Source organism: Oryza glaberrima, chromosome 6 (genome assembly GCF_000147395.1).
Source record: "Oryza glaberrima chromosome 6, OglaRS2, whole genome shotgun sequence".
Lineage (NCBI taxonomy): Eukaryota > Viridiplantae > Streptophyta > Magnoliopsida > Poales > Poaceae > Oryza > Oryza glaberrima.
In genome coordinates this window covers 20,997,822-21,024,964 of record NC_068331.1, presented here as the reverse complement: position 1 = coordinate 21,024,964, position 27,143 = coordinate 20,997,822, and the positions used below count along the sequence as shown (strand labels likewise).

The following is a 27,143-nucleotide window of genomic DNA, read 5'->3' as shown; positions in this document are numbered from 1 at the left end:
TGGGCTGTAGCTCTTTTGAGCAAAGGCCGGGATGTTATATTCCATTATCTAAATCTTTCGGTTCTGCTAGTCTGACGTCGGGTTATTAATGATGTTAAGGGAAGTGCGTGATGAACTTGTTTGTCGTGTGATGAATGGATAACTGGTATGTTTAATTCACTTGCTGTCTAATTATTCATATGAATGCTTATTACTACAATTGAATATTGTTCCATCATCGCTAACTTCCTGTTATCTATATAACTTTCAATTTGGTTAATTTTTCGAGGATATGATGATGTTTTTATATTATGGTTGTCAATGTTTATTCCATTTAACTAATTCAAGTACAATGCGTAGTTATAGGGATGCACTTTGGTTCTTTATGCACGATCCGCTCCCCTCTCTTCTCGATCACAGATCAGTTGCCACTGATCGAAATCCTCCAGTGGCTGCGAGGGTGGCGTGGATCGGCACGGCGGCGGCGGTAGTGGTGGTGGCGGCATTGATGACCGGTGGTGCAGCGCAGCGTGCAGTTCGCCGTTGACGAGCGGGTGCACGCAGACGTTGTTGAGCATATTGTCGTGCCTCAACTACCGGACGGGGAATGAGACGCCGGTGTCAACATCGTGCTGCTTGAAGCTGGGGAGGTGGTGAAGTCGCAGCCGGAGTGCCTCTGCGTCGCGCTCAACGCTGTCATGGCGGTGCTCGGTGAAGCATCTAGGCCCCCGGTTTTAATTTAGTAATTAATGACAAGCACTAATTGTGGACTAACCGTTGTCTTTGAGCTATACATTTTAAGTTAGATCCACGTCATATGTGCGCATGGATGATTATCGATGGATTAAAATTGACGGCGCAAAGCAAAGGGAAAGAAGACGGTAAAACTAGCGCTTTAATTTAGAATTGATCGAGGTGTAGGGCGATCAAATTTGCTAGTTTAATTTTAGTTTCGCCGTACTATTAAGAGGGGTAATGACCTAGCAAAGAGATGATTTTAATTGCCACATTAGGTCATTGCATTTTCATTTGTGCTCTCTTTTTCATTACACAAATTCACTGGGTTCGGCCTGACCAGGGGCGGTCAGACCGGCCACATAGTGGCGGTCTGACCGGCAGAGCACAGAGTTGGGGGATTTCGCCCCCAACGGCTAGTTTTGGTGGGTGGGAGTATAAATACTCCCCCACCAGCAGCAAGGGGGCTCTCTTGGCACCCAATTCAATTGCATACACCCCTTGCACCTCTCTCACACTCACTTGAGCTTTGTGTTCATCCATCTAGTGTTAGAGGGTTGATTAGCCAAGAGTCAAGTGCATTTGCTTCCATTGTAGAGCTAGTGTGGCACTTGATCATCTCCACGCCGGGTCATTGCTTGTTACTCTTGGAGGTTGCCGCCTCCTAGACGGCTTGTGGAGAAGTTGCCCGGTGACCTCTCCGAGAAGATTGTGGAGGAGGCCCGGTGCCGGTTTGTGAGTGGTTTGGAGTTCACCACCTTCGGAGTGAAGGAAGAATTACCCTAGTGATCGAGGCTTGGGTAGTCCTCTCCGTGGGCCGGCTCCCGCCTTGCCCACCCCTTGATGAAGGGGCCGTGCGGAGGCTTCGTGGTTGAGCGGTGGAGTTGGGCTCGCCTCAACGGGGAGTAGGAAACCGGCGAGTTTCCGAACCTCGGTGAAAAATCTCTTGTCTCCTTGTCTCATTTGATTGTCGCATTTACTTTTGTGCAATTTACTTTTCTAGAGACAAACTTGAGATCATATCACCCTAGGATTGCTAAACATTGACATAGGAGTGTGATTTACTTTCCTAGAGATATAATTGAGCCTCTATCACCCTAGGTTTGCAAAACATAACTTAGTTGCTTAGTTAGAGTTGACCCTCACCAAGCCTAGCAACTTAGGTTAGTTTTGATTAGGTGTCATTTAGTTTTAAATCGCCTATTCACCCCCCTCTAGTCGACATCTCGATCTTACAAGTGGTATCAGAGCGTGGTCTCTCTTGATTGGGCTTCACCGCCTAGAGAGAAGATGTCGAACGAGGTGAACCACGTAGGGAAGGTTCCCATGTTTAATGGCACAAACTATTCCACTTGGAAAATTAAAATGTCTACTCACCTCAAAGCTATGAGCTTCCATATTTGGAGTATTGTGGATGTAGGCTTTGCAATCACCGGCACGCCTTTGACGGAGATTGATCACCGCAACCTCCAACTCAATGCCCAAGCCATGAATGCTTTGTTCAACTCTTTGAGCCAAGAGGAGTTTGATAGAGTGAGCAACCTTGAGACCGCATATGAGATTTGGAACAAGTTGGCGGAGATCCATGAGGGCACAAGTGAGTACAAGGATGCCAAGCTTCACTTCCTCAAGATCCAATATGAGACATTCTCCATGTTGCCTCATGAGAGTGTGAATGACATGTATGGGAGGCTCAATGTCATTGTGAATGATCTCAAGGGGCTTGGGGCAAACTACACCGATCTTGAGGTTGCCCAAAAGATGCTTAGGGCTCTACCGGAGAAGTATGAGACCCTTGTCACCATGCTCATCAACTCCGACATGTCAAGGATGACACCGGCAAGCCTCTTGGGGAAGATCAACACCAATGACATGTATAAGTTGAAGAAGAAGGACATGGAGGAAGCCTCACCTTCCAAGAAGTGCATTGCTCTCCAAGCCGAAGTTGAGGACAAGGGCAAGGGCAAGGTGAATGAAATCAATGAGAACTTGGAAGAAGAGATTGCCCTTCTTGCTAGAAGGTTCAATGATTTCTTGGGAAGGAGAAAGTAGAGAGGAAAGGGCTCCAACTCAAATAGGAGAAGAAATAGAAGACCCAACAAGACTCTATCCAACTTGAGGTGCTTTGAGTGTGGTGAGAAGGGACACTTTGCTTCCAAGTGCCCTTCCAAGGATGATGATGGAGACAAGTCATCCAAGAAGAAGAGTGGAGGCTACAAGCTCATGAAGAAGCTCAAGAAGGAAGGCAAGAAGATTGAGGCCTTCATCGGGGAATGGGACTCAAATGAGGAGAGCTCCGTCTTATCCGGGTCCGAGGAAGAAGATGGTGATGATGCAAGCTCCAAGAAGAAGAAGATGGCCGTTGTTGCCATCAAGGAGGCTCCATCACTCTTCGCTCCACTTTGTCTCATGGCAAAGGGCTCCTCTAAGGTAACATCTCTTAGTGATAGTGAGAGTGATGATGATTGTGATGATGTTTCCTATGATGAGCTTGTGAGTATGTTTGAGGAGCTCCATGCTTATAGTGAGAAGGAGATTGTCAAGTTCAAGGCCCTAAAGAAGGATCATGCTTCTTTGGAGGTCTTGTATGAGGAGCTAAAGACTTCTCATGAGAGACTCACCATTTCTCATGAGAAGCTTAAGGAAGCTCATGACAACCTCCTCCACTACTCAACATGGAGCTCTCATTGATGTTGGCATATCTTGTGATTTGCTTGATGATAGTGCTACTTACCATATTGCTCATGTTGCATCATCTAGCATTTCTACCTCTTGTGATGATCTTGTGGATATGTCTAGCTCTAGCTCTAGCTCTTGTGTATCTATTTATGATGCCTTACTTGTTGTTGAGAACAATGAGCTTAAGGAGCAAGTGGCTAAGCTCAACAAGAGCTTGGAGAGGTGCTTCAAGGGTAAGAACACTCTTGACAAGATTTTGAGTGAGCAACGGTGCATCCTTAACAAGGAGGGACTTGGATTCATTCCAAAGAAGGGTAAGAAACCTTCTCACCGTGCCACTCGTTTTGTCAAGAGCAATGGTAAGTATTGCTCCAAGTGTCGTGAGGTTGGGCATTTGGTGAATGATTGCCCCGGTGGTAAGCCTCCTAAGACATGCATGTTTGATTCTCATTATATGCTTAGGAAGGCTCATGATGGTAGCATTGTTGCTAGATATGTGGGTTCCCCTATACTCGGTGGTAAAAAGAATGCCATTTGGGTGCCCAAAGCTTTGGTCTCTAACCTCCAAGGACCCAAACAAGTTTGGGTACCTAAAAGAGCTTGATCTTCTTTTGTAGGTGAACTACCACACCGGTGGGAGCCATTGGGTGCTTGATAGTGGATGCACTCAACACATGACCGGTGATAGGGCTATGTTCACCACATTTGAAGTAGGAGTGAATGAACAAGAGAAAGTGACATTTGGAGACAATAGCAAAGGAAAGGTAATTGGATTAGGTAAAATTGCTATCTCCAATGATTTGTCAATTGATAATGTCTCTCTTGTTAAATCTCTAAATTTTATCTTGGCTTGTCATGTGCTTTCTTCCCGCAAGAAGTTATTGTTTCTAGCCTTCTTGACAAGTCTTGTGTGTTCAAAGGTTTTAGATATGGAAATCTTTACTTGGTTGATTTCAATTCTAGTGAAGCAAATTTGAAAACTTGTTTAGTTGCAAAAACTTCATTGGGTTGGCTTTGGCATAGGAGGCTAGCGCATGTTGGCATGAATCAATTGAGCAAACTTTCAAAACGTGATCTAGTTGTGGGCTTAAAAGATGTGAAGTTTGAGAAAGATAAGCTTTGTAGTGCTTGTCAAGCCGGCAAGCAAGTTGCATGTTCTCATCCTACTAAGAGTATCATGTCCACATCTAGACCATTGGAGCTCTTGCATATGGATTTGTTTGGCCCAACAACCTATAAGAGCATTGGTGGTAATAGTCATTGTCTTGTGATTGTTGATGATTATTCTCGCTATACTTGGGTATTCTTTTTGCATGATAAGTCTATTGTTGCCGAGATTTTCAAAAAGTTTGCAAAAAGGGCCCAAAATGAATTTAGTTGCACTCTTGTGAAAATTAGAAGTGACAATGGTTCCAAATTTAAGAATACCAATATCGAGGACTATTGTGATGATCTTGGTATCAAACACGAACTTTCCGCTACCTACTCACCTCAACAAAATGGTGTAGTGGAAAGGAAAAATCGTACATTGATTGAGATGGCAAGGACTATGCTAGATGAATATGGTGTTTCCGATTCCTTTTGGGTGGAAGCCATAAACACCGCTTGCCATGCAACCAATAGGCTTTATTTGCATTGTCTCTTGAAAAAGACTTCCTATGAGCTAATTGTTGGGAGGAAGCCAAATGTTGCCTATTTTCGAGTTTTTGGTTGCAAGTGTTATATTTACCGAAAGGGTGTTAGACTAACCAAATTTGAAAGTCGGTGTGATGAAGGGTTTCTTCTAGGTTATGCCTCAAATAGCAAGGCATACTGGGTCTACAACAAGAACAAAGGTATTGTGGAAGAAACCACTGATGTTCAATTTGATGAGACTAATGGCTCCCAAGAGGGGCACGAGAATTTGGATGATGTAGGTGATGAAGGCTTGATGAGAGTTATGAAGAACATGTCTATTGGAGATGTCAAGCCTATTGAAGTGGAAGACAAGCCATCCATCTCCACTCAAGATGAGCCATCTACTTCCGCTTCGCCAAGTCAAGCTCAAGTTGAAGTGGAGGAGGAGAAGGCACAAGATCCACCTATGCCTCCAAGAATATACACCGCTCTTTCCAAGGATCACCCAATTGACCAAGTGTTGGGTGACATTAGTAAGGGTGTTCAAACTCGATCTCGTGTCGCTTCGATTTGTGAACATTACTCGTTTGTTTCTTGTCTTGAGCCAAAACATGTAGATGAAGCTCTTTGTGATCCGGATTGGATGAATGCTATGCATGAAGAGCTCAACAACTTTGCAAGAAACAAGGTGTGGACTTTAGTTGAAAGACCTAGAGACCACAATGTCATAGGGACAAAGTGGATCTTTAGGAACAAACAAGATGAGAACGGATTGGTGGTGAGAAACAAGGCAAGGTTGGTGGCGCAAGGTTTCACACAAGTTGAAGGTTTGGACTTTGGTGAAACTTTTGCCCCCGTGGCAAGACTAGAGGCTATTCACATCCTTCTTGCATTTGCATCATGCTTTGATATAAAACTATTTCAAATGGATGTGAAAAGTGCTTTTCTAAATGGTGAAATTGCCGAACTTGTCTTTGTTGAACAACCTCCCGGTTTTGAAAATCCTAAAAATACTAACCATATTTACAAACTCTCAAAAGCTTTTTATGGTTTAAAACAAGCTCTTAGGGCTTGGTATGAAAGATTGAGAGATTTTCTTTTGTCAAAGGATTTCAAAATTGGAAAAGTTGACACCACTCTTTTCACAAAAATCATTGGTGATGATTTCTTTGTGTGTCAAATTTATGTTGATGACATCATATTCGGTTCTACTAATGAGGTATTTTGCAAGGAATTTGGTGATATGATGTCTAGGGAATTTGAGATGTCCATGATTGGAGAGTTGAGCTTCTTCCTTGGACTTCAAATCAAGCAACTCAAGGATGGGACGTTCGTGAGCCAAACCAAGTACATCAAGGATCTACTCAAGAGGTTTGGCTTGGAAGATGCGAAGCCCATCAAGACACCTATGGCAACCAATGGGCATCTCGACCTTGATGAGGGAGGTAAACCGGTAGATTTAAAGCTTTATCGTTCCATGATTGGTAGCTTGCTTTACCTTATAGCATATAGGCCGGATATCATGTTTAGTGTTTGCATGTGTGCACGGTTTCAAGCCGCTCCTAAGGAGTGTCACTTAGTGGCCGTGAAAAGGATTCTAAGATATTTAAAGCATTCCTCTACTATTGGCTTGTGGTACCCAAAAGGTGCTAAATTTAAGCTTGTTGGCTAGTCCGATTCGGATTATGCCGGTTGCAAAGTGGATAGAAAGAGCACATCCGGTAGTTGTCAAATGCTTGGTAGATCCCTTGTGTCATGGTCATCCAAGAAACAAAACTCCGTAGCCCTCTCTACCGCCGAGGCGGAATATGTTTCAGCGGGTAGTTGTTGTGCCCAATTGCTTTGGATGAAACAGACCTTGTTGGACTATGGCATATCCTTCACCAAAACCCCACTCCTATGTGACAATGATAGTGCCATAAAGATAGCCAATAACCCGGTCCAACATTCTAGAACCAAGCATATTGACATACGCCATCACTTCCTAAGAGACCATGTTGCCAAGTGTGACATAGTCATTAGCCACATAAGAACCGAGGATCAACTAGCCGACATCTTTACCAAGCCTCTTGATGAAACCCGGTTTTGCAAGTTGAGGAATGAGTTAAATGTCACAGACTTCTCTAATGTGGCTTGAGATGGTGCACCATGGTTGCTTCTTTTGCATATTGTTTATTTGCTTCTATTTGCTCTCTTGCTTTGGATTTATTGCCATTTGGTTCTTCATTGCGAAAATGGAGCATGTCACATTAAGGGGGAGTTTTGCACTCTTGCATGTGCTCCACTTCCTTTTATATGTGAGCAAATCAACCAAAAGTGCTAGTAGTGTTTTCAAAATGACCAAGTCAACATAAGTCAAATTTTTTGCAAAATCAATGTAATTTGAAAACTATCTCTTGGAAAATGTTTCAAAAGGTTCCCTATATGTTTTCCAACCTTCACTTTGCAAGAAAAATGATTTTTGAATGAAAATGCCATTTTGGCCCTCTTTTGAAGAATCTAGAATCTTGCTTTTGGCCAAAATGAGATTAAACCCCAAAATGAAATTGAGAAGGAATTTGAGAAAAGTTTCAAAACAAAGCTGGTAGAGAAGAAGATTTGAAATGTTTTTGGTATTCAAATCATATTCAAAAACCAAATATTTCAAAAGTTGTTTGAAAATCAAATTCGCCCAAAAACCCCTATAGACCATAAATGGTCACCTCCTAGCACTCAAGTGAGTTTTGTTGCAAATCTTCATAAATTTCAAATATTATGAATGGTTGGCAATATTTCAACTCACACATTTCAAAATTGCTCCAAAAATCAAATTTTTGTTAAATTTTATTGTGTGGGGGTAGCCGAACTGTGCAAGGGCTGTGCACAGTCGGCTGGGGGCTAGGCGGTCTGACCGGTGCTATATGCGCGGTCTGACCGGCCTGGTGGCGGCGGTCTGACTGGCCTCTAGGGACCGGTCTGACCGGCTGCACCCTGGCGGTCTGACCGGCCGCGTATAGCCGGTCTGACCGGCCAGGGATGGTGGGCCCAGGACCTTGTCCTTTCTTCCTCCTCCTCCTTCTACCTGACCCCTCCTCATCCCATCTCATCTCATCTCTTCTCCCTCTCTCCTCTCCCAAACCCTAGCCACCTCCCTCCACCAAATCCATCCGGTTCAACCGTCAAAATCACTCCAGTTACACCGTAAGTGAATCTCCTCCTCTTCCTCTCTCTATTCCATGGATTGATTTGAGTTCTTATTGAGTTTGTGATCCATGGCATGGAACCCGAGGTGAAGGAAGAGGTGTTCATCGATTTGCACCAATAGAGGGTAGTTTCTTGGTGTGATTCAACTCCTTCAACCGGTAAATCCCTCTCCCTCTTGTGCATTGCTCTCAAATCGGTCTATTTCAATCTTTAGGGTTAAGGGTAGTTTCCCCATTGCTTCAATAGACCTACACCTTGATGTTCTAGTTCCAATCTTGTGCAACACTGTTCTAGCAATTTTTAGAATCATTTGTGTGGATTGTGGAAGGATTTGGGTGTGCTCGTGTCAGTGGCGGTCTGACCAGACGCGGTCTAACCGGCCGTGAGCCGTCGGTTTGACCGGCCGAGGGCCGGCGGTCTGACCGGCCTTGAGCCGTCGGTCTGACCAGCCGTGGCTCTCGGTCTGACCGCCCCTGACAGGCAGCACTCGGCCTTCCTCTCACTTCACTATGTGGTTTCTAAAATTGTTGCTCATCCATCCTTTGCTCCTTGTTTTTCAGCTATGCCTCCCCGCACTCGGCATGGTCGTCGTGAGCTCACGCCCGATCCCGTTAGTGAGAATGAGGAATCAAGCGGATATGAGTATGTTCAAAGTGATGAGGACAATATGGAAAATGTTGAGGGTAATGAGATGGATGTAAGTGATGATGGTGATGACAATGGGAGTGGCAATAGTGAAGATGATGAGGCAAGTGATGATGGGAGTCCTCTCGATTCCACCATCCAATTTGTGCTAAATTTGAGGAATGCTCAACAATACACTATCCTCCGTCATCATGATCAATTCCGGAGGCCTAACGATTGTAATGATCCAAGATTTCATACACGGTTCCAAAAGTCCGTGTATGAACAAGTGTATGCCAACAAAGCCTTCGCCGAACACAAGTGGATTTCTTGGAGGCACATTGGTGAGACACCGGAGTTTGAGAATTTGCAAGAGATATTCCGGACCATTGGGATTGATAGGATTGTCACCATGAAGCAACCTTTTGATGAAGATCTCATCCGGCAATTCTATGCCACCGTATGGGTGTCCGGCGATTGTGATGCAATGAAGTGGATGTCGGGGACCCTCCGATGCTCTATCAACAGCCGTGAATTCAAGGAGCTCTTGCACATTCGCTTCAACAACGGGGATGACCTTCATGATGAGCACACCCACAACCCCTTCCCCATTGATCACTTTTCTCAGTTTTATGAAGAAGGGGGAAGGCACACATATGGAAAGGTGGCGGGTTTGAGGGCTCTCCCAAGTGTGATCAACCGCATAGTAAGGGCCACCATCCTCCCAAGATGCGGCAACAATGATGACATACACGGAGTTGCTTGGCATGTTATTGATGCCATTATGGATGGTTGTCGGTTTGATGCTATCAACCTTATGATGAAGGAGATTGCCATCTCAAAGGGGACTATTGGACAAGGAATTTATTATGCTCCCTACATAATGAGGTTGATTCAAAGCAAGTTGGGACAAATTGGTCTCAATTTAAAAGAACATAAGGAGTACAAGCCTCGTCTCCAACTCTCCTCCCCTAGAGCTCCTCGTGTGCGCCAACCAACTTTTGAACAAGGTGCAAGCTCAAGTGCAGCCCCCCCTCCTCCTCAAGGGTATGATCCAAGTACTTTATTCCATCCACAATATGCCTACTTTGGAATGCAACCAAATGACTTCTTCAACCCGGTCCTTGGGGCTATTAATACCCTAAGTGAAAGCATTCAACGCTTATCCACCGGGCATGAAGCATTGCATGAGGATGTTCGTGGCTTGCGCACCGATGTTGGCAACTTGAATACTTCGGTGGGAAGATTGTATACTAGGGTGGGTGTATTGGATTCTCGCGTCTAAACCTTGGAGAGTACCCAAGCTTTTGTCTATCATCGCCGCCGTGATGCTTCTCATCCTTCCACTTCGGTGCGTCCTCCTTCTCCTCCACAAGAGTGAAGACCTTTTTGGAGCTTGATGCCAAAAGGGGGAGAATAGTGTGTTTTATGTTTTGTGGGTTGGGACTAGTAGTAGTGAGGTTAGTCACCTCATATTTAATAGGTTAAGGAGGATTGGGCTATATTTGGTATGGGTATGGGCTATTACTCTATATTGTGTGTTCCTTTTTCGTTTTGTTGTTCTCTATGTCATTTGGACCCTTCGTGGTCTTGTAATAGCCTATATTTATTTGTGAGCCCTTTATGTGGTCTTAATGTGAACTTGTGCTATGATGGATGGTTGGTGTGACATTGATATATTTGTGACCATCTTATGCTCATGAATGAATATTTCTTGAAGTTCACATTGAGATATTGCTCTTGTGTTTGTGATATGTTGAAATGTGAAATTGAATTGTGCATTGGCTCCATATTTGCTATTTGTGATTGTTATGCATATGTTTAGGGGGAGCTTTTGCTTGTCAATATAAAATATGTCCATGTGCTCTATGTTTGATTATATATATTTGTGGTGTTTGTCATCAATTACCAAAAAGGGGGAGATTGAAGCATCTAGGCCCCCGGTGTTAATTTTGGTAATTAATGACAAGCACTAATTGTGGACTAACCGTTGTCTTTGAGCTATACATTTTAAGTTAGGTCCACGTCATATGTGCGCATGGATGATTATCGATGGATTAAAATTGACGGCGCAAAGCAAAGGGAAAGAAGACAGTAAAACTAGCGCTTTAATTTAGAATTGATCGAGGTGTAGGGCGATCAAATTTGCTAGTTTAATTTTAGTTTCGCCGTACTATTAAGAGGGGTAATGACCTAGCAAAGAGATGATTTTAATTGCTACATTAGGTCATTGCATTTTCATTTGTGCTCTCTTTTTCATTACACAAATTCACTGGGTTCGGCCTGACCAGGGGCGGTCAGACCGGCCACATAGTGGCGGTCTGACCGGCGTGCCCTGGCCGGTCAGACCGGCTACATAGTGGCGGTCTGACCGGCGGCACTTTCCCGGTCAGACCGGCCTCCTGGAGGCCGAGATGATGCTGCTCGGGATGGCCGATACAGAGCCGACGGAGCCGTAGTCGGTCAGACCGAGCCGATGGCGGTCTGATCGAGCCGAGGCCGGTCTGACCGGCCACCCCATGTCGGTCTGACTAGCCAGGCCGATGGGGCCCTCTGACAGGGCTACAACGGCTAGTTTTCTAGCCGTTGCAGAGTAGCACCGTTTGACCGGCCACATACCTCCGGTCAGACCGGCAGAGCACAGAGTTGGAGGATTTCGCCCCCAACGGCTAGTTTTGGTGGGTGGGAGTATAAATACTCCCCCACCAGCAGCAAGGGGGCTCTCTTGGCACCCAATTCAATTGCATACACCCCTTGCACCTCTCTCATACTCACTTGAGCTTTGTGTTCATCCATCTAGTGTTAGAGGGTTGATTAGCCAAGAGTCAAGTGCATTTGCTTCCATTGTAGAGCTAGTGTGGCACTTGATCATCTCCACGCCGGGTCATTGCTTGTTACTCTTGGAGGTTGCCGCCTCCTAGACGGCTTGTGGAGAAGTTGCCCGGTGACCTCTCCGAGAAGATTGTGGAGGAGGCCCGGTGCCGGTTTGTGAGTGGTTTGGAGTTCACCACCTTCGGAGTGAAGGAAGAACTACCCTAGTGATCGAGGCTTGGGTAGTCCTCTCCGTGGGCCGGCTCCCGCCTTGCCTACCCCTTGACGAAGGGGGCGTGCGGAGGCTTCGTGGTTGAGCGGTGGAGTTGGGCTCGCCTCAACGGGGAGTAGGAAACCGGCGAGTTTCCGAACCTCGGTGAAAAATCTCTTGTCTCCTTGTCTCATTTGATTGTCGCATTTACTTTGGTGTAATTTACTTTTCTAGAGACAAACTTGAGATCATATCACCCTAGGATTGCTAAACATTGACATAGGAGTGTGATTTACTTTCCTAGAGATATAATTGAGCCTATATTACCCTAGGTTTGCAAAACATAACTTAGTTGCTTAGTTAGAGTTGACCCTCACCAAGCCTAGCAACTTAGGTTAGTTTTGATTAGGTGTCATTTAGTTTTAAATCGCCTATTCACCCCCCCTCTAGTCGACATCTCGATCTTACACTCGGGCTCAGCATCAAACGCACCCGCGCGCTCGGGCCTCCCTACACGTGCAAGGTCCAGACGCTGCTGTTCAGCAACTACAAGAGTAAGTGTCTCCTCACTGTCCGCCACCATTTCTTAGTTTCTTAGTTTCCGACGAGTCGAGCTGACGAACACGACCTCGCCGCCTATAGGTGGTGTTGCTTCTCCGGCGGGACAGACGCTGACTTTGGTCGGGACAGGGTTGAAGGTGACACCAGTGGCACCCATGGGTTCCGGCGTCGCGCCGCTCTGTGGTCTGCTGGTGGGGATCCTCACTGGCCTCATCATCGTGGCCGTCTACGCCATATCTGCCGTGTGATCTCGTTCAGGCTCGACGATGACCCCGGCAAGCCTATCACTGTCATGAGGCGCGACATAGGAGGAGGAGGGCGATGGTGTTGGAATATAAAGTGAATTGTCCGTCTTTCCTCATCAACTTAAGCTTTTGAGTTGAACTGGTCGGCGCATGCAACTCAATATGGTATTAGTACCACGCTAGAGGCTTGAGGGGGCCTCGCGTGAGGAGGATAGATAAAGTGAATTGCCCATCTTTCCTAAGCTTTTGGGTTGAACTGGTTAGTGCATGCAACTTAATAGACAACTATGGCCAGCTTTGTCTCAATGTCTGAATTTTCCTCCTTTTCTTAACTGAAGAAACAGTTAATGTTTGACTAATCTGCAGGATGAATGGAGAATGCTTGCATACGTAGGGTATCTGTAAGACATTGATTTGGGCAATTTTGCTTGGAAGCAAAGAGTGTTTGCCGAATCATGTGAATAACCCATCCACCCAATGTCACGCCACAGCCCATCGGGCCTGCTCGCCGCCAGCACCCCCACCATCCCTACCAGGGTGCCACCGCACTCGGCCACGTTGGCGCCCAACTATCCCTTCCCATGCTGCCGTTCCTGGCTACTGCTACGACCGGCCGCCTCGCCGCGCGGGCACCCGCCCTAGGCGCGTGCGCGAGAAAGGGGAATCGAAGAAGAGCGAGAAGAGGAGAGGAGAAGAAGAAAGGAGAAAACAGAAAGAAAAGGAGAAGGAAAGAAAATAAAAGAAAAGGAAGGTGGGATCCATTGTAATTTTTTACTTTTAATTGGATGCTCATTGACATATGGGTCCCACTATTTTTTTTTTATAATCACAAGTGTCGCGTCAACGCCATGTGAGACGAGGACATAGTCAAATCAGCCACGTAGACGCCATGTCAGCTAGAACAACCATACAAACCACGTTGGGACCAAGTTTGCACTGGTTTTATGATTTGAAGGATGATTTATGTCTGGTATTAATTTCAAACTCAGCGTCAAACTGAGGGACTCAAAGTAAACTTATTAGAATCTGGAATATGCATGTGTTGACTAAAAATACAGTAAGGCCATTCCTGAATCGGCCTCAATTCCGGTCTGTCCACGTGCATAGGCCTGGATAAAATCCCAGCCCGTTTACAATGGGCCTTGTTCGTTTTGGGTGGGGTCGGGCTGGATTGAGGCCCAATCCCCGTGGATCAGCCCGGCTTGGATTAAACCCCCGGCCCACCAAAAAAATTGTGTTCGGTTAAGCCCGGCAAGGATTGGATCCAGGCCTACCCCGGCCTTTCCCCCTCATTCTGGGCCTAAAAGTGCACGAGACGGCGCAGGAGGCGAGTGCGGCGGCGGGGCGACTCAAAGGCGACGGCGACGGCGGCGGCGCTCTCCCCTCCGGCGACCGTACCCTCCGCTGGCCACCTTCTCACCGGTGAGTCTTTCTTCCTTCCCCTCTCTTCTCCCTGTCCTACCTAGGGTATGGTTCTCCAACTGCAAGGGTTCCTCCTCATTCACCGTCAAGAACAAGGCCTTGAACATGGTGTGCAATTTTGATGTAGCTAGCTATTTAATCAGGATCTAGATGACTGATGGTTCTCGTTGGAATAAGCCTTTTTGGGTTATGATGATGCTGTTTGTCGAGTTTGATGCAGTGTCTTGATTAATCTGGCCTAGGTTTGAACCATATCAGTGTCTTGATTAATATGCCGTTATGGTGCTGTTCTGTCTTGATTAAAACTTTTATTGTGCTGTTTGTCGAGTTTGATGTAGCTAGCTATTTAAGCAGTCACCAGTTAACGTGGCCTCTTCTATTTTTATCCAACAAATTAGATTAGTATGATGGTTAAAATAAATACCATAGATGCACAGCATGGTAAGCTCCTCACAGATTTAGTGTCTTTTGCTCCTTATTGTATATCTCATCTGGTTATACATCTATGAATGTGATTGATTGGAGATATCCCTAAAAACGATTGGTTGGAGCTCCCCTTAAGAAGTTTTCATCTGTTCCTAAACATTTCATGGTTGTTCACATAGGATGGTTGGAACTGAATAGTATATTAATCTTTGATAAACTTAATTTGAGCTAGCTGTTAATTAAGTAATAAATATTGCAAACCTCAAGTAATAAAATGTTGAACCTTTTCTTACCAATAAGGAAAAGTATGTGAATAGGACAGAACAGAAGTCACATTGATTTTTTGCACAAGCATTTTGATCTACATAATTGTACCTATCCAGTTAAAAGATTAGGAGGAAAATGGTAATGCATTGATACTGTGGCCCAATGAGACAATATATGGTCAATTCTTTTTAACAGCAGCCACCAGTTAATGTGGCCTCTTCTATCTGTATCCAACAAATTAGATTAGTATGATGATTAAAACTGATATACTTCATCCTAGCAACAATAGGTGCAAGTCATATAATATATAATATACCCTTGATTTGATTCCCTTGTCTTTGATTCACCAAGAACTAGCCCTACCTGAATACCAAGATTGATACTGTATGTATGATAGATATGTGTGTTTATGGTTCTAGATTTTTGAAGGGCCTATTTGGTACGGTATGTCCCCAAACCCTACAAATTCGCCCCTCTTCCGCTTGATTTTGCTCTTCCAGATCAATGCCAGAACAACCTAACAACCTGACTTGACTTTAGATAGTGAAATTCATGTATGTTCCTAACCGATTGCGCTAACGCACGATATGTGTGAAATTATTCTGCATAGTGGTCGGCCATAGCCCGCATCATGTTGCTAGCTGAACACATTCATCTGGTTGGGAAAGCAGGCTTCTCAAGGAAGAGAGTTCGTGATTGCTCGCTATAGGAAAGGTTTGGACGTTTGGTTGGGACTAGTCCCCTTGGGTACTCGTTAAGTTGTGAATATACAGTACCGATTCTGCCAGGGTATTGGTTGGTACAAACAAATGAATCTACAGCTGCGTTGAAAAAGTAGGCAAAATTACAAATTAATTTGTAAGTATAAATCACTAAGATATATTTCATGTGTACGTTCTTGTGCTGTTGACAATTTTTAGAGAAAAAGGATCACTGTTGTATTTGTGCGAAATTTCCAAACAAATAGTACAAACATATTCTCTAATTGAGTATAATTATGGTAAACAGAAAAATAACCAAGAGTACCATTGCCCATTTTCATCCACTCCTCCCTTCCAGTACTTTTCTTGAAGCTAATGTTTAGCTAAATGCCTTTTCAGGAACCTTCAGATCCTTGGTGGATCTATATAGGATTTGGAGCTATACCAAATAGGCCCTTCAACTTATCTGCGAAACTCCGAAGGCCAGTGGCAATGGCCACGGTAGTGGAGGCAGGGAGGAGGAGGCGCGCAGCGGTGGTAGTTCTAGGAGACATTGGGCGCAGCCCGCGCATGCAGTACCACTCTCTCTCCCTCGCCAACCAGGTATTGTTCCCCACGCCAAATCCATCATCTCATCATATTAGTTTTGTTTGGATTTGATTGGGAAAGCTTAGTCCCTCCAGCTAGCTGCGGGTGTATTTCAATTGTGCTGTGATGACTAATATCACTTCATGATTTTTCCACTTAATTCATCACTGCTCTAGAGAAGCCTTTGGTCCTAGGTTATATAGCATGGTAATAACAAGGGAAGGAAGGAGATGTGGTACATCCCAGTTGTGCCAGTGCACTGATGAACTAACTAAGTAGTGGTGGTCATTTGCCCCCTGAAAGTGTGAGCTGACATAGCTTCGCTTTGATTAATGCCCTCAGTTTTTTGTTCTCCCTTAAAAATGTGTTTTTTTTCTTCCTGAAAGTGGATTACATGTGCAAATATTAGTCCTGTTAGATAAGACAGACTTTGAAGTGAAGAGATGAAAATTGCCTTGCATTTACTAAGCATTTTTCCTTTAAGTGGCAAAAAGATTGGGAAACTGGAACATGCTTTATGTTGTGAACAGCCAATCCTATGTGCCAGCATATGTCCCTATGTTTTAGTTTATTAATCGTCCTTTATTTTTCTTGACAGGGTGGTATGGAAGTGGACATTGTTGCAAATGGAGGTATTGCTCTTTTCGCAGTTACAGTGTACTTTTGGATTTTACTCCAGCATTGTAACTCAAAGTTATTTATACCTAACTATACCACTAGGGCACACAGACAGGCTGAATTTCCAACAGCTTTCGACCTTCTGTTGTTGAAATTTGACCTATGTTCTGCTTTGGGTAAATGAGCAGGAAGTGACCCACATCTATTATTGAGAGAAAATCCATCGATTCACATCCACGAAATGGTACTGATTGTTAGAACTTAGAAAGCATTATGCTGTTCTCTAATTTTGCTTACTATTAATACTGTTAGGACTTAGAAAGCATTATGCTGTTCTCTAATTTTGCCTACTATCAATACTTGCGAATTGTACCTTCTAGAAATCAGTGCAGTTAACAGGAATATCAAAGATATCTGGTGCCCTGACACTGCTACTTAAAGCCACCGTCCAGTTTATCATTGATTTGGTACCTTTGTTTCAAGATTCCTCACCCTGATGTCTTCATTGTTCAGGTCAGTTATCACAAAATTGTATTGAGCTTCTTTATTTTGCAAGCATGGTTCATAATTACATGGACAATATGTATTTTTCTACAATTACTATCACTGTCAGTAGTGTGGAATTCTTTTATGATTCATCATTCATCAATCATTGTAGTAAAACCATGGTGGCAAAGTATTGCACAGCTTAATTAACAAGTCATGCTGCCTATTCATGACACCGTTTTCAATTCAACATTTCAGCTACGATAAGTGCAGCCTGTACTTAGTCAAAGTCTCATCATTTTGTAGGCCTTATTAACTGATAGATTTATATAACCTATAGATTATTCTGTTTGATACTTATACTTTATTTGTTAATTAGAAAACCTCATATGTGACTGATCGTGTCATACAATAGCAATGAACTGATTTCTTTTATTTGATCATCTCATCTTCTGCTGACAGAATCCACCCTCTGTTCCAACATTGGCTGCTGTAAAACTGGCTAGCTGGCTAAGAGGTGCTACGTTTATTGTGGATTGGCATAACTTTGGATATACACTGCTCGGGTTGTCTCATGGCAGAAGCCACATCATAGTTAAAATTTACTTCTGGTAATTCCTTGTCCTGTTTGTTTATCTGCTAGATAGCGCATACTGATCACTTGTGTTAATACAGTGGTGTGTTTTTTCCATTCTAGGTTCGAGAAGCATTTTGGACGGATGGCTGATGGTGCCTTCTGTGTTACAAAAGCAATGAAACATGAGCTTGATCAAAAATGGGGAATCAAATAAGATCAAATTTTCAGCTACCTTTCATGTTATAGGCTATTGTGCTAGCACACTACTCCCTCCGTTCCTTATCACAAGACATTTTGGGTTTGTCATAAGTCAACTTCTTCAGTTTTGACCAAGTTTGTAGAAAAAATATAGCAACATCTACAACACCAAATTAGTTTCATTAAATCCACTATTGAATATATTTTTATAGTATATTTGTTTTGTGTTAGAAATGCTACTATATTTTTCCTATAAACTATAAAGTTGGTCAAACCTGAAGAAGTTTGTCTTCGGACTAACCCAAAATGTCTTGTAATATGGAACAGAGGGAGTACTTCTTTTTTGGAGGTCGCTAGCTACAGTTTGTACTAACTTAATCGGTCGGATTTCAGTGCAAAGGTTCTTTATGATCAATCTCCTGAATTTTTCCATCCTGCTTCATTGACAGAGAAACATGAAGTGAGCATCTGTTTTCATTTCTTTCCTGATCTTTACTGTACTGCCTATTTGACCGTTCGACATGAAATAGCTGTTTAGCAGGTTGGGGAATTCCATCTGTAGTGCTATGGGCAATGATGATTGCATCTCCATTGGTATGTTCTCAACCACTCTAAATATTTCATTGCTGTAAGCGAATTTCATTTTGATATAGTTTCTAGTTTCTACTGTTTTCTCTTACCAACACAGAGAAAGAAGTGGAAGACAGGAACACTACTGTATTTACAAGCCGGATTGATGGTGAAATTTTCTTGAAGCCTAATAGACCAGCTCTTGTTGTCAGCAGCACAAGCTGGTCTGTTCTCTTGATCTGAGTGATCCTAGTTGTATCATTTTTTATACTCCGCACATGTGGTTAAAATGAAAGTAAAATTAGGAATCTTTTCCTTTGCCACATATATTCCAGGACACCAGATGAAGATTTCAGCATACTTTTGGAAGCAACACTTATGTACGATAGACGCGTTGCAGCAACTTTAGGAGAAGATGATTCAATGGATGAGAGGAAACTTTGGATTGATATGAAGAACGGGAAGCAATTTGTGTACCCAAGACTGCTATTCATTATCACGGGTCTGTGGCTTTGTCCATTATGCTAATTAGCTCCAGTAACCAGTTTTTGAGTATTGTTTTGATATCTATAAATATCAATTTTGAAGGTAAAGGACCTGATAGGAAGAAGTATGAGGAGCAAATAAAGAGGTTGAAACTGAGGCGCGTTGCCTTCCGGACCATGTGGCTTGCGTCAGAGGACTACCCTCTTTTGCTTGGTAAACTAGTTGATTGCCAAAAGATTTCCATGTTGTAGCACAAATGCTGATTCTTTGAATGATTACAGGATCGGCTGATCTAGGTGTATCATTACATACATCCTCTTCAGGGCTAGACCTACCTATGAAGGTATAACTCATAAGCATCTGTTTTGTTGGAAAATGGGCATATTTTTAATCTGCTGCTTGTAACTAAGATGATTTTGCTTTAGGTGGTTGATATGTTTGGATGTGGATTACCAGTTTGTGCTGCTTCATTCTCATGGTAACCCATGTTTCCCATATGTTTGATTTGATATGTTTTGGTTTTGACCTTTATGTTGTATGAATTAAAAGTCTCTGCTCACTTTTTTTTTCTTTTTTTTTTTTTGTTGCGGTGTGCAGCATTGACGAGCTTGTAAAAGTAAACAATAATGGACTTCTTTTCTCAACATCTTCTGAGCTTGCCGATGAACTTATGGTGATGATCACTTCTAATTATTTATTTTCATATCTTATATTCCTTTTTTTTAAAAAAATATTTGTTAAGAGTGCTGTGACTAAATTATATGGCCTGGAGAGATTTTAATTGTTGCAATCGCAAATCCATGCAGATGCTCTTTAAGGGGTTTCCAGAAGAATGCGATGACTTGAAATCCCTCAAGGTTGGTGCCTTGAATACTGGGTCATCTTCAAAATGGTCGACAGAATGGGAACGTTATGCACTGCCCTTGGTGAATCAGGTCAGATCTTGAACCTTAATGGCTATAAATATGGACAGTCACCGGAATATGCCTTACCAACTTATTTAAAAGGAAATTTGCAGGTCATAGGTTAAATTGCACCATAACATTCCACAGATTATAAGCCTTAACTTACCTTTTTCTCAATTTGCAGGTCATAGGCTGAAATGCACGATAACATTCTGACAGACAGGCAAATCATGTATTTGTTACAGCTTGCTTGAAGCCTTGAATTCTCATTCCAGAGATTGTAGGCGCACTGTGCACTTGAGTGAACATAGGGCATATGTACATTTGAAGGTTGGGGAGAGATCATATCATATTTTTGTTTGCTTACTCCAAGGCAGGATGTGTGGCAACTGGAGCTGACCCTAATTTGATCTAGGACCTGACTCGAATCTCCTGTCATTTTATTTGGTAAGCAAAAGCGAAACCCATTTCATTTTTGTAATAGAAGCTGATAACACGTTTTGTAAACAGACATGTACTTGTACTGATGTACGGTCGTATAAAAAAACAAAAACGCTAGTCCTCTCTCAAGAAAAGAAAATAAGATCCAGGAAATTGTTCTTGTTGCCTCTTTACTGCCACGCTCCAGGTCCAACACAGTGTCTGGGGAATGAATTCAAGGATGTAAAACATCAGATTCTATGTATGTTAGCCTGCAAGAACCGCTATAATATGCAATACACCACTTTCTGTCAGATGAACATGAACTAACACGCTGAATCTGTTCCTGATCCATTTGCTGCCCTCTTGTTGCTCTCTCTGGGGCGTCTGGACCGTTGGATCAATTCATCACAGGCTCCGGCAACGCCGGTTTTTCAGGATGTGTGTTCTTGTGCAGCAATGACCATATAATCTGCCATCCAGTTAAAGATCATGAGAAACATATATCAGCACAAAATCACAACATCCAATGCAGATTTCTGAACCGAATGAAAAAATATGATCTCTACTATACTACAACATTGGAGTACTACCTCACTGACACTCGCTTCAGGCAGCATCGTCTCCCTGCAGCTCGGTGCCGGTGCAGGAGATCACCGGAGGTATGAGCGCCTGCGATGCGAGAGATCAAGATATATTCAGCAACAGTTACGTAACTGAAACTCTGATGAAACGCTGGGAATTTCTGAAAGGTGAAAAACGATTGCGACTTGCTACGTCGAGACGACACTGCAGTCAGTGTGATCTGGTTTCTTCATCCCAGTTCAGAGCCTGAAACCGATTGCTGAATTATCATTTGTCATTCGATGCATAAAGTTCAAAATTTATTTTTAGCCCATCTGTCACACACTAGTACAAAACTAAAAATGATTAGAATTTGATAAAGTAGAGGACAAAGATAAAATCTAAACGTTCGGCCGGCCGGCCCGGCCACAAAAGAGTCAGCGAGGTAGCGACAAAAAACGATCAGAGCTGGGCCATGAATATAAAGACAACGTTGCAAACATGGAGGAATAAAGATTGGAAGCCACCGATCTTATTCTTATCCATGCTGCTCTGGAACTACAAGAGAGGTAGCAGCAATGGCGGCTGAGGTGGAGGAGGGGAGGACGGGTATCCCGTCTCTGCTCTCCTCCGCCGTGGGGGAGGAGACCATCGCCTCCAACATCGCCCAGGTAAAATCCCTCTTCTTTGGTTTAGAATTCGAAAGAGTTGTTTGCTACTCCCTTCGTTTTATATTTTAAGTTGCTTTGATTTTTTTATATTCTTTTTTGTTTTACAGGGTTTATAAAAAGGATAGCAATATTTCCTATACAAAACAAACATATTATCAAAATATGTTCAATGTTATATTTAATAAAATTAATTTGGTGTTATAGATGTTGCTAAATTTCTCTAAAGACTTAGTCAAACCTAAAGAAATTAGGGTAAAAAAAAGGCAAAGCAACTTATAATATAATTCAGAGCGAGTATTCAAGTTAGTTCAGTCTTTTGGGGTGTACTATTCAGGATTTGGAATCCATTTAGAGTAGGTTTAATAGTTAGCTATAAGGGAACTATAAATATAAATATAGAGAAATTTTACAGTTCTTGAGAAAGCTCATTAATGTACCTAAATTTTATGCTAAATTTTTTGGTACCTTGAGGTACTATTTTGTGTGCAAAATGTGGTACATCGAGATATCAAAAGTTGGATGGTAAAATTGCTCACCAAATTTTACACTAAAAAATATGGTACCTCCAGGTACATTTAAAGATGATAAAATTACCCATAAACATATATGGAGCATTTGCTCTCACCCAAGAGATAACTTTACACTTGCTTCAAGATAAATAAATTAAATTCACAGCGAGAAAAAAAGAAAGGAGGAAAACAATAGAACAAAACCTATAACTAATCTATTATACATTATACATGTTTACTCTGATATGAATTTATACCTATTAGTTGGCTCTCCTATTAAACTTGCTATGAGTGAAGATTTCGTTCAAGATTACCCTAGCTCGAGTTAAAAAAAATAAAAGCGTTGTAATTAATCTTGTTGTTCAGCTGATAGGCTGGACGCCATTGATTGAGATGAAGAACATCCCCAAGAAAGAAGGCATCCAAACTCGTTTGATCGGGAAGATGGAAACATACCAACCCCTGTTCTCGGTCAAGGACAGAACTGCTCTCAGGTGAGCTAATGCAGATTTACGCACTACATTTGTTCAATTATATATGCTGTTTTTTTTTCTCTTAGATCAAATCATTTTTTTTTCCAGAGGAAACTGTTTACTATATATCATCTCAGCACACAATAGATAGCTATGCAAACCATGTGGTCAACCTGAGATCTGGCATTTGCAAATTTCTTCTTTTTTTTTTCTGCAGTATGATTGAAGATGCAGAGGAGAAAGGCATCATTACTCCCGGTGTTACGACACTGATTGAACCAACCAGTGGCAATCTTGGTATCGGTTTGGTATTGGTTGCTATTCAGAAAGGCTACAGGTTTATTGCTGTAATGCCCGCTAGATATTCACCTGACAAGCAGATGCTATTGAGGTTTTTGGGTGCTGAACTGATATTAACAGGTGACAACCAGGATCTCTGCTCCTAGGAATGGTTAGAGATTAAAAACCATCAACAAGCACTTAAATACAATGCCTCAATTAGTTTTTTAACTCTGACAAATACTTTCAGTTTGAATGGAATAAATTTTATGCCATTTCTTGTGCTTATATTGTTACATATACTCCACATATACTCCTATATAGCTAAACTAATTACTAGTAGTACTCTTTCTCTTACATCTTCAGTGTTCTCTGACAAGTGTTAAATAATCTATGTTGTCATTTGCTGCAGATCCTGCAGGTGGGTACAAGGGTGCGATGGACAAAGTGGAAGATCTCATGAAGATCATGCCTAATTATCATTGTTTTAATCAAGCAACCAACCCAGCAAATCCAGAGGCACATTTCAAATGGACTGGTATTTATTTATTTATTCATGGAAATCGACACTACAATGTTTCAGAAATCATAAATGTTTTTTTATCATCTATTGTCTATCGAGGTGGTGCTTCATTTTCATCTTCTGAAAATGTCAGGACCTGAAATTTGGAAGGACACAGCCGGCAAAGTTGATTTCTTTGTAACCGCAGCTGGAACAGGAGGCACATTGTCAGGTGTAGGAAGGTACCTGAAGATCAAAAATCCATCTATAAATATAGTGTGCGTGGAACCTTCAGAAAGTGCTATAATTTCAGGTAATCCAGTGCTCTCTCTGTGTAGGGACTGTTCCAGTTTTCCAAACATAATGATTGTATTCACTGAAGTTTGTAAAATTTATTTTTTGTAAGACAAGTCTCCAAATGTGACCATTCAGCATACTCGGAATTCTGTTTTCCTACTTTTCCGATGTGCGTAAAAATACTGTTTCTTGATTGTATTCAGGTGGTTCACCAGGATCACACAAGATTCAAGGCACTGGGCCAGGTTTCATACCGAAAACTTTGGACAGGTCCATCATCGATGAAGTTGTGACCGTAAGCTCAGAGGAATCCATGGCAATGGCAAGAAGGCTTGCAAAGGAAGAGGGGCTTCTTGTTGGCATATCTTCTGGTGCAAATGTATCTGCTTGCATCAAGGTAAAAACCGATGATCTTACCAAGTCATAAAATCCTGCTTGCGTTGCGTTTCGTGATACCTGACTTGTTGAAGAATTTTACCAGATTGCAGCTAGAGAGGAGAACAAGGGTAAGATGATTGTTACGATGTTCCCGAGTGGTGGTGAAAGATACATGAGCTCTGATCTCTTTGCAGATGTAAGGGAGGAATGTGCTAATATGACCTTCTAATGTCTTGGTGCAGCTCTCCTTTGCTGTACTGCAAAGAGATTTGCTTCAGAATTCAGACCACACGCTCCATTTTGCTATGTTTTTCTTCTCCTTTCCTGTTTTGAGAACAAAAAAAATGCCATATTATTTCAGAAATCGATCCGGTAGATTATGAAATTGGAAGCTCAAGAGTGCTAATGCATCCAGGATCTTGATGTTGGGCGAGAACATCATTCCTGTGATTTTGGGCACCGAATAGTACAGAGAAAGCCATAGTGTCTTTTGGAGATCCAATACTCCTGCAGTATTGCTGGGCTGGGCAACAGCTTTACAATTCTAAGCTTGATGCATTATTGTTTTAGTTATCTCTGAGTTATTGGTATGTTGCCAGTCGGCATGTTCATTATTTTGGGCTTCAATCACTTTTGCTATTTTCTTTATAAGAATTAAATTGATTTTCCCATTATTTATTATGTATATATATAGACGTATCTCTGTATCCATGTATTTTGGAAAATGCCGTATCCCGGTATCTTCGTATCCAGATAGCATAGCACACCAGTACTTGCACACGCACCGGCCACAGTCATACTCATACGTACCCACGCCTACGTAGAAGCATCCCTATCACACATACAAATAAAGAGATTAATGGCCTGTAGTTTGTACATGCACTTTCTCACAGTCCCAAAACAAATTAAACTACTGCTGCTACTAAAAATCCTTTTTAGAAAGGAAGTCGCTGGTACCATCATATGAAGCTGTTATTGGAACAAAGTCTTGCAACGTTTCTTGTAACCGAAAAGTCATTAGCTCCTCCCAGAGTCTCAGTCTACACAGCAATTTGCATGTCCATGTGCATTGACATATATCGGTTAGGTAATTGTATTACTGTAGCGTGCAAGTCAGGACAATATTCTTCCTTCCTCCTTTATTTTCTTTCTTTTGAAACGAAGCATGAGTTAGCGATTATACTGACAAATTACTAAATACAGCAGATGACATGTGAAGTGTTGCATAATTGAGCACCAGAAAATGTTGATTTTGCATCTGTTAAGTAATCAGATGGATTCATCACCCAAGAAAAAGTATTACATGGATAATTCATACTTGTCACTTGCGCATATAATACGCCGTATATATCCTAAAACTTTGGTGCATGAACTTTGACGGAGCAAAGCTCTGACCCTCGGATCGATCCAATTGGTGCTAATCTAAACATGACACCGACAGTAAACACACCATTTGCCTAAAAAGTAGTGCAAGCAATACGTACCTCAAGAGATTGGACCATGCTTATCAAGTTGAATAAATAAATAACCTGCATTATTTCCTGTTATCATTTCTTTTTTCTTAGGACACTCCAAATCTTGTTCTAGCAACATGAGGCACCGAAATTAACTGTGGTTACCTAATAGAAGCACTAGTGATATGCTGGTGGAGTCCGGAAACACTAATGGGCGATCGATCGTCCTGGGGATCGGGTAGCGATCGCCCCCCTTCCCCCTCCCTCTCTTCACCTGGTTTCCTTTTTTGGCACCACATTACTCCTATTTTAGTAAATTTATACACCTAAAGTTTATACACCTCCAGTTTACACATTTAAAGTTTAGAGACCAAAAGTTTATAAGTCAAAAGTTTATATATCCGATTCAAATTTGAATTTAAATTTAAATATTTTTTATATATAGTATTTCTATACATCTAAAATTTATAGATCTAAAGTTTATATACCCGTTTCAAATTTGAATTTGAATTTGAATTCAAATATTTTCTATATATAGTATTTCTATACATCTAAAGTTTATACACCTAAAATTTATAGATCCAAAGTATATAAGTTAAAAGTTTACATACCCGATTCAAATTTGAATTTGAATTTAAATTTTTTATATATAGTATTTCTATACATAAATTTTTCTAACTTTTTGTTTTTTTAAAAAAAATTATGGTGTACTGTAGTAGGAAGAGAATAAGGGGAGGATGAAAGGGGAGGAGCGCTATAGGGGGTGCTGATCGTTTTTATTGATCGCTTGACCCTCCCTCCAGCGATCGATCGTGTATTAGGAGTCCCGGGTGGAGTCGTGGTGTATTGTTCTACCCACTCGGATATTACAAAATCTGCCACGGGGTAGGGGGATTTGAGTCCCTCCAGAATCCACGCTGAATCCACCTATGTTTATTTGTGTCTTATGTATAATCATGGAAAAAAATTGAGTACTTGTCACAACATGCTGAACCAATTAAGATATTATATAATTTAGGACATATATTACGTCACATATGCGAAATTGCCCTGTTCTACACCCCTCCAAAATATACTGAGAAATATGAGACTCCAAATAAATATTGATTAAACTTTTAGTTTATGATTAACATTCTATCAGGAAAAATATTGAAGGCATGGTAAATTTAAAACATATAAAATTATAAGATAAAACATGGAATGTTAAATTAATTTACACAATTATGATTTTTTGGGGGATTTTGTCAGAGTAAGAGGGTGGACTAGGAGAGAATATTTTGTTTTTTTAACCTTTTGAAATTTAGATAAAAAGATAGGGACTCGTGAAAAAAAAACTTCCGCAAGTTTGTGAGTGAAAAACTTTTAAATGTAATGAATTATAGTATAATTATATTTTAACTATACCATAATTACATTATAAACTTTATGTAACTTGTTAAGTATAAAAAATGCATGTACCTCATAGATAAGTTATATAGAAGTTACAATATAGTTACAACCACACTATAATTATACTATAGTTACCATAGTCACACTTAATTATAGTTACGTTTGAAATTTTTTTATGAAAAAACTTATGACAATTTTTTAAGTAATTCCCAACCGATAAACCCATCCAAACTTGTTTTTTATCTGAAACTTTCTTACCACACCAATTGACAAATGCCCATTCCTTTGTCCCAAAAGAGCTAGCACAAAGAAAAATGT

The 27,143-nt window shown here is 41.8% G+C and overlaps 2 protein-coding genes and 1 pseudogene across 4 annotated transcripts; all 3 read left to right on the top strand.

Moving 5' to 3' along the window:
* The first annotated feature begins 331 nt into the window (after window positions 1–331).
* Window positions 332–12,648, top strand: LOC127776988 (non-specific lipid transfer protein GPI-anchored 5-like; annotated as a pseudogene).
* Window positions 12,649–13,930: 1,282 nt separating this feature from the next.
* Window positions 13,931–20,400, top strand: LOC127777940 (UDP-glycosyltransferase TURAN-like). The gene is given in 18 exon segments (XM_052304561.1): window positions 13,931–14,067; window positions 15,861–16,064; window positions 16,648–16,681; window positions 16,856–16,911; window positions 17,048–17,124; window positions 17,126–17,180; window positions 17,616–17,764; window positions 17,851–17,940; window positions 18,322–18,388; window positions 18,459–18,522; window positions 18,617–18,722; window positions 18,834–19,000; window positions 19,087–19,197; window positions 19,266–19,327; window positions 19,410–19,462; window positions 19,582–19,657; window positions 19,791–19,919; window positions 20,074–20,400. Coding segments are annotated over 17 exon segments (1,419 nt in total). The 5' UTR covers window positions 13,931–14,067; window positions 15,861–15,953; the 3' UTR covers window positions 20,086–20,400.
* A 968-nt stretch (window positions 20,401–21,368) lies between these two features.
* Window positions 21,369–24,656, top strand: LOC127775849 (cysteine synthase, chloroplastic/chromoplastic-like). 3 transcript variants are annotated; one of them, XM_052302157.1, is made up of 8 exons: window positions 21,369–21,544; window positions 22,420–22,547; window positions 22,744–22,946; window positions 23,218–23,343; window positions 23,462–23,620; window positions 23,808–24,001; window positions 24,086–24,110; window positions 24,344–24,656. In XM_052302157.1, exons 1-8 carry the CDS (start codon window positions 21,452–21,454, stop codon window positions 24,403–24,405), a joined length of 990 nt encoding a protein of 329 aa, XP_052158117.1. In that variant the 5' UTR covers window positions 21,369–21,451; the 3' UTR covers window positions 24,406–24,656. The 3 variants fall into 3 exon arrangements, with proteins under 3 accessions (XP_052158117.1, XP_052158116.1, XP_052158118.1); XM_052302156.1 differs by having other exon boundaries at window positions 24,086–24,656; XM_052302158.1 differs by having other exon boundaries at window positions 21,402–21,544; window positions 22,427–22,547; window positions 24,086–24,656.
* The last annotated feature ends 2,487 nt before the right edge of the window (window positions 24,657–27,143 follow it).

Coding starts and splice junctions, on each gene's coding strand:
- LOC127775849 (XM_052302156.1), top strand. CDS start 21,452: ATGGCGGCTGAGGTGGAGGAGGGGAGGACGGGTATCCCGTCTCTGCTC. Junction 21,545..22,419: donor TCGCCTCCAACATCGCCCAG/GTAAAATCCCTC, acceptor CTTGTTGTTCAG/CTGATAGGCTGGACGCCATT. Junction 23,621..23,807: donor AGAAAGTGCTATAATTTCAG/GTAATCCAGTGC, acceptor GATTGTATTCAG/GTGGTTCACCAGGATCACAC.